This window comes from Tupaia chinensis, unplaced genomic scaffold (assembly GCF_000334495.1).
Source record: "Tupaia chinensis unplaced genomic scaffold, TupChi_1.0 Scaffold000077_1, whole genome shotgun sequence".
NCBI lineage: Eukaryota > Metazoa > Chordata > Mammalia > Scandentia > Tupaiidae > Tupaia > Tupaia belangeri.
The window spans coordinates 250,822-256,604 of NW_006159538.1; the positions used below are offsets into that span (position 1 = coordinate 250,822).

A 5,783-nucleotide genomic window follows, 5' to 3' on the forward strand; every position below is an offset into this window, starting at 1 on the left:
GTGTCTGGGGATATTTTCTTTTGTCGCAGCTGAGGGGGGGGGTGGTGGCGGCTGCTCCTAGCACCTAGTAAGTAGAGGCCAGGGAAACTGCCTGCAGTGTACAGGTTAGCCCCCCACAGTAAGGAATTACCTAGCTCAGAGTGCTGAGGTTTAGAGACTGGGCTAAGGAGCTAAGCTGTGCACATTAAAAACTGCAGAAGAGGGACCAGCAGTTAGCGTAATGGCTATGCTGCTGAATTCCCATGTAGTCGACCGCGGTTTGAGTCCAGACCCAGTGGCTTGAACTCACGCCGAGCGCATGTGCATGCATGCCCAAGATCCTGAGAGGAGAATGGAGGAGAAGGGATTGCAGTGTGGCCATCCCCCCTGCGGGGGTGATTTCTTGCTTTCTGTCTCTCTGTCTCTTTCTTTCTGGTTAGCGCACACACCCTATAGCAAAAACTTCTCCAAAAATGCAGAAGAACAGAGTATGTGTAATGAAAGATTAGAAAGTTGTTTTCCCAGATGCTCTTCTATTGATTAGTGCCTGTCTTTTGTAAAGTTTCAGTCAGTCTTTTGGCAAAATGACAAAAGTAAGGGTATTGTTTTTCCTACAGTCAGACTTACTCAATTTTGAACAATTATCCGTAATTCTGAGAATCTTTCCCATTTTGTTGGAGTTAATCTTTTTTTAAGATTTGCAAAAAAAAAAAAAAAAAAAAAAAAACTTTTTTTGTAGAGTATATTCACTTTCCAGAGAGAGAGTGAGGGGAAGTGAGAAGTCACTCCCAAGAGGATAGCCATACTGCAATCTCTTCTCTATTCTCCTCTCAGGATTTTGGACACCCATGCACACACTCATGGCATGTTTTCAGGCCTCTGGGTCTGAGATTAGAACTGCTGAGTTGTCCATGTGGGATCCAGTACCTTACATCATGCCACCTGCTGGTGTGTGTTTGTGTGTGTGTGATTTGTTTATATAAGGTTTTTGCTATTGAGTGTGTGGATGCTTGCCAGAGAGAGAGACAGAGACACAGGGAGGGAAAGTGAGGAATTATCCCCCAGGGTAACGGCTACCCTGCATTCCCTTTTCCTCCATTCTCCTCTTGGAATTTGAAGCGTGCACGGACATCCAACCAGCATGTTTTTCAAGCCACCAGGTCCAGGACTCAAACCACAATTAGCCATGTGAAGCCTGGTGCCTTAATCACTACGCCACTTGCTGGCCCCAGTTAAAAATATTATAATGAAATTATGGTGCTAGTAGTGGTATGTTGCTAAAATTGGTGTCTTTACTTGGCAGAATTAAAGGTTAATGATTTGGTGTGGCAGTTAAGGGTGCTGGACTTGCGGTTCAAATACTGGACCAAGTGGCTTGCTTTCTCACTTTCCCTCTCTCTGTGTCCCTCTCTGGTCAAATTAAAATAAATAAATAAACTTAAATAAAATAATTTTAAAAATAAAGTTAATGGATTGCAGCTAGTAGGTGGCATGGTGGCTAAGGCACTGGGCTCCTACATAGATGACCATGTTCCCGGTCCCAGGCACATATGCATGTACGCCTGTCATGGGAGAATGGAGGAGAGGGGATTATGGCATGGCCGTCTCCTCTGAAGAGGTGATTTCTCACTTTCTCTCGCTCTCTTTCTCTCTCTCTCTTGAGCAAGCACGTGTGCCCTTAGCAGAAACCTCAAAACAAAAGTTAATGATTCTATGACTATGCTCAAATTTTATTTATATTTTTGATATTTTGCTAAGCTTTTAAGTTCTGAAGTAATGGGCACTCCTAAGCTAGACATTGTAACAAGACATTTCTGGTAAGCCCTGGGATAAACAGTACTGTTCTTTCTGGATATCATACATCAGCAAGGATGATGCGGTAATGATTCCAATATAGCAGCCAGCCTGCTCACCCTGTTTTGCTTTGTTTTTAAGATGTTTGTTTGTTTGTTTGTTTAGAAGAACCACTTTTCGGGGGCCAGCAGGTAGCGTGGTAGTTAAAAGCACTGGACTCCCACATGACCAACCATGGTTCGAGTCCTGGACCTGGCAGCTTTCTCTCTTTCTTTCTCTCTCTCCCATTCACTCGCTCACTTTCTCTTTCCTTCTCTGGTCACAGTAAAAGAAAGAAATAGGGACCAGCAGGTGGCTTGGTGGTTAAAGCGCTGGACACCCCCACATAACTGACCACAGGTCAAGTCTTGGACCTTGTGGCTTACTTTCTCACTTTCTCTCTCTCTGTCTCTCTCTGGTCAAATTAAAATAAATCAAATTTAAAAATAAATAAAGTTGAATAAAACAATTCATTTTATTAAAATAATTTTAAAATTATTATTTTTATTTGATGGGGGGGTGGCAGTGAGAAAGCAAGTCACCAGGTTTGGGACTCTAACCGTGGTCTGCCATGTGGGAGTCCTGTACCTTAACCACCACACCAACTGCCAGCCCCATATCTTGTTTGTTTGTTTGTTTGTTTTAAAGATCCTATTTTAAGGGCCGACAGGTGGCATGGTGGTTAAAAGTGCTGGATTCCCACAAAGATTCTCACATGGCCAACCGTGGTTTGAGTCCTAGGCCTGGAGGCTTGCTTTCTCACTCTCTGCCACCCCATCAAAAATAATAATGATAATAATAAATGGAATTAAATAAATAATTCTTTTTTAAAAAGATAACTGTTTTAATGATTTCTTGATCTTAATTTACATAAAGCTCTGTTGGAACTATTTTAATGTCCTTATAAATAATGGTTTCTATTCTTAGGTCCTCAAAGACTTCCCTTACCAACTGGTTACAAAAGGCAGAGAGAATATGAAGATGATGATGATGAATATGACTCTGAAATGGAAGACTTTATTGAAGATGAAGGAGAACCTCAGGAAGAAATTTCCAAGCACATTCGAGAAATCTTTGGCTATGACCGAAAAAAGTAAGGCTGGAGAAGATTTAGATAATGATTATGCTTTTTTATTTTGAACAGTTCATCTTATGGTAAGGGATAAACATTAGCATAGTAGTAGAGGCACTGAATACAGCTCTTAATTAGGAAACCGTATGTGATTGTTCTTTTAAATAGACTTACTTTGGGGGCACTATATAGTTTAAGAATTAGTTCAGAATAGTTCGTATAGTTATTAGCATGAGGGCCAAAAAATACCATCACCCACCCCCCTCTTTTAAAAAATTTACTAGAAGGGCCCAGCAGATGGCGCAGTGATCATATCGTTAGACTCCTACGTGGCTGATGGGGGTTCAAATCAGGACCCAGTGGCTTGAAAATCACACTGGGAACGTGTGTGTGCGTGCCTGAGATCCTGGGAGAAGAAGGTGTTGAGGCATGGCCATCTCCCCTAAGGAGCGATTTCTCACTTTCCCTCTTACTGTCTCTCTCCCTCTCTCTCCAGTGAGCTCTGTGCCCTAAGGCTAAAACCTAAAAAAAAAAAAAGACCAGAGGGTGTGTGTATTTACTGGAAAGAGAGAGAAGGAAAGTGTGAAAACATCCCTTTCCAGACATGGCATGGTCACACGATAGTCCCTTCTTCATTTCTTCCTCCTTTTGGGACTTTGGACATGCATGCACATGTACCTGGCATGTTTTTCAAGCCACCGGGTCTGAGACTTGAAATGCCTTAACCACCAAGTCACGGGTTGACCTCCCAAAACTATTTTCCTTCTAAGACATGTGTGTATGGGAGGATCTTCAAAAAATTACATGGGAAATGTATATTATGAGAAAAGTTATTCTTGTATTTCTAAATATTTTACACCAAAATAAATTTGTACTTAAATTTCATTTTTCTGCAAACATTTTGAAGTTCCTTCATAATATATGAACTCACTGTAGTAGAAATAGATCGGCTTTTAAGTCAGAAAGCTATCCACAGCTATAGCGAAAGCCAGTCTGATAGGACCAGCTTTTCTTTGCTGTAAAAAGCTTTGCTACTCAAGATTAGGGACCTTTCACTGGACATGACTGACCGCAGTTCAAGTCCCAGACCTGGTGGCTTGTTTCTCTCATTCTTTCTCTCTCTCTCTGTCCCTCTTTGGTCAAATTTAAATAAATGAATGAATAAGTAAATAAAGTAAAATAAAATAATTCTTAAAAAAAAATAACCCTTGGATAAGGAACCAGGAACATTGATACACCTGAGTTTGCTACAAATGCAGGTTCTCAGGCCCTATCTCAGACCTGCCAATTCCAAATCCACCCAATAAAGTACCTGGGTTATTCATATATATATGCATCTTAAAGTTTGAGCAGCATTTATGTAGAGGAAAGAACAGAGTTTAAGTGTAGTTCTACCACTTACTAGCTGGATAGACTTGAGTAAATCTTTTTTTTTTTTTTTTTTTGAGAGAGTGAGGATTTTGCTACAGGGCGCATGCACTCACCAGAAAGAGAGAGACAGACAGAAAGCGAGAAATCCTTTCTCCTCCATTCTCCTCTCGGGATCTTGGGCAGAAACGCACACACACCTGGCATGAGTTTAAGCCACTGGGTCCAGGCTCAAACTGTGGTCAGCTACATGGGAGTCCAGTGACATAGCTATTAGGCTAACTGCTGGTTCCGAGTAAATCATTTTAAAAAGTGATTAATATATAATAATGATAATAATAATTATTATTATTACTACTACTACTACTATTTAATTTGATCAGAGAGAGAAGGAAAGTGAGAAAGCAAACTGCCAGATTGAAGGTAGATTGAGAGAGAGAAAGTGAGAAATCATTCTCCGTTGGGGATGATCATGCCACAATCCCTTCTCTTCCTTCTCCTTTCTGGATTTTGGGCATGTAGGTACACACACCAGGCATGTTTTTCAGGTTGCCAAGGAAACGTGGAGTTGTCCACGTGTGATCCAGGTCCTTTGTCACGCCACCTGCTGGCCCAGTAAATGTTGATTTTTTTATTTTTTAAGAATTATTTTATTGCACTTTCTTTCTTTCTTTCTTTCTTTATTTTAATTTGACCAGAGAGGGACAGAGTGAGAGAGACAGGGAAAATGAGAAAGCAAGCCACCAGGTCGGGGACTTGAACCACAGTCGGCCATGTGGGAGTCCAGTGCTCTTAGCCACTACACTACCTGCCGGCCCCAATGTTGATTTTTTAAAAAGAGAATAGTGTTCCTTTAGAAATTCAGATATTTGATCACTTCAATTTCTTCTTACCAGATACAAAGATGAAAGTGATTATGCCTTACGTTACATGGAGAGTAGTTGGAAAGAACAGCAGAAGGAGGAAGCAAAGAGGTAAGTATAGCACTTACATGCTTGTGCAGACATCTGAAAATTCTTTTCTAATCAATGCTGTGGTTGCACCATTGGGAACAGGGTCTTGGTGCCACACAGATCTGGTTTTCAGTCTTCTTACCAGCTATGGGGTCTTAGACAAATTCTTAGCCTTCTGAAATCTGTCTTCTCATGTGTAAAGGAGTCAGACCCTTTTACTCATACACGTGTTGGGAAGACTAAGAGAATGTGTGCCATGTGCCCAGTGTGCTGCCTCCCCTTGCAGGCGCACAGCACACATGATAGGTCTCCTCTAGTCCTGTCGCAGCAGGTTCTTTTTTTTTCTTTTTTTGGGGGGGAGAGGTTTTTGCTATAGGGTACGTGAGCTCACCAGACAGATAGAAACAGAGAGACAGAAAGCGAGAAATCACCCCCCAGTGGAGATGGCCACGCCACAGTCCCTTCTCCATTCTCCTCTCGGGATCTTGGGCACGCACGCACACGCGCCTGGCATGAGTTTAAGCCACCGGGTCCGGGACTTGAACCGCGGTCGACTACGTGGGAGTCCAGCAACTTAG

General features: G+C 41.9%; 1 protein-coding gene across 2 annotated transcripts in view; it reads left to right on the forward strand.

Annotated features, from left to right (window-relative positions):
- Positions 1-5,783, forward strand: part of SPTY2D1 (SPT2 chromatin protein domain containing 1) — a gene marked incomplete in the record, with an annotated part of 45,427 nt that overhangs the window by 34,371 nt on the left and 5,273 nt on the right. For both annotated transcript variants that reach the window (XM_027768488.1, XM_014584536.2), the window contains 2 exon segments: positions 2,740-2,905; positions 5,149-5,226. In XM_027768488.1, coding sequence (XP_027624289.1) covers positions 2,740-2,905; positions 5,149-5,226 — 244 coding nt within the window.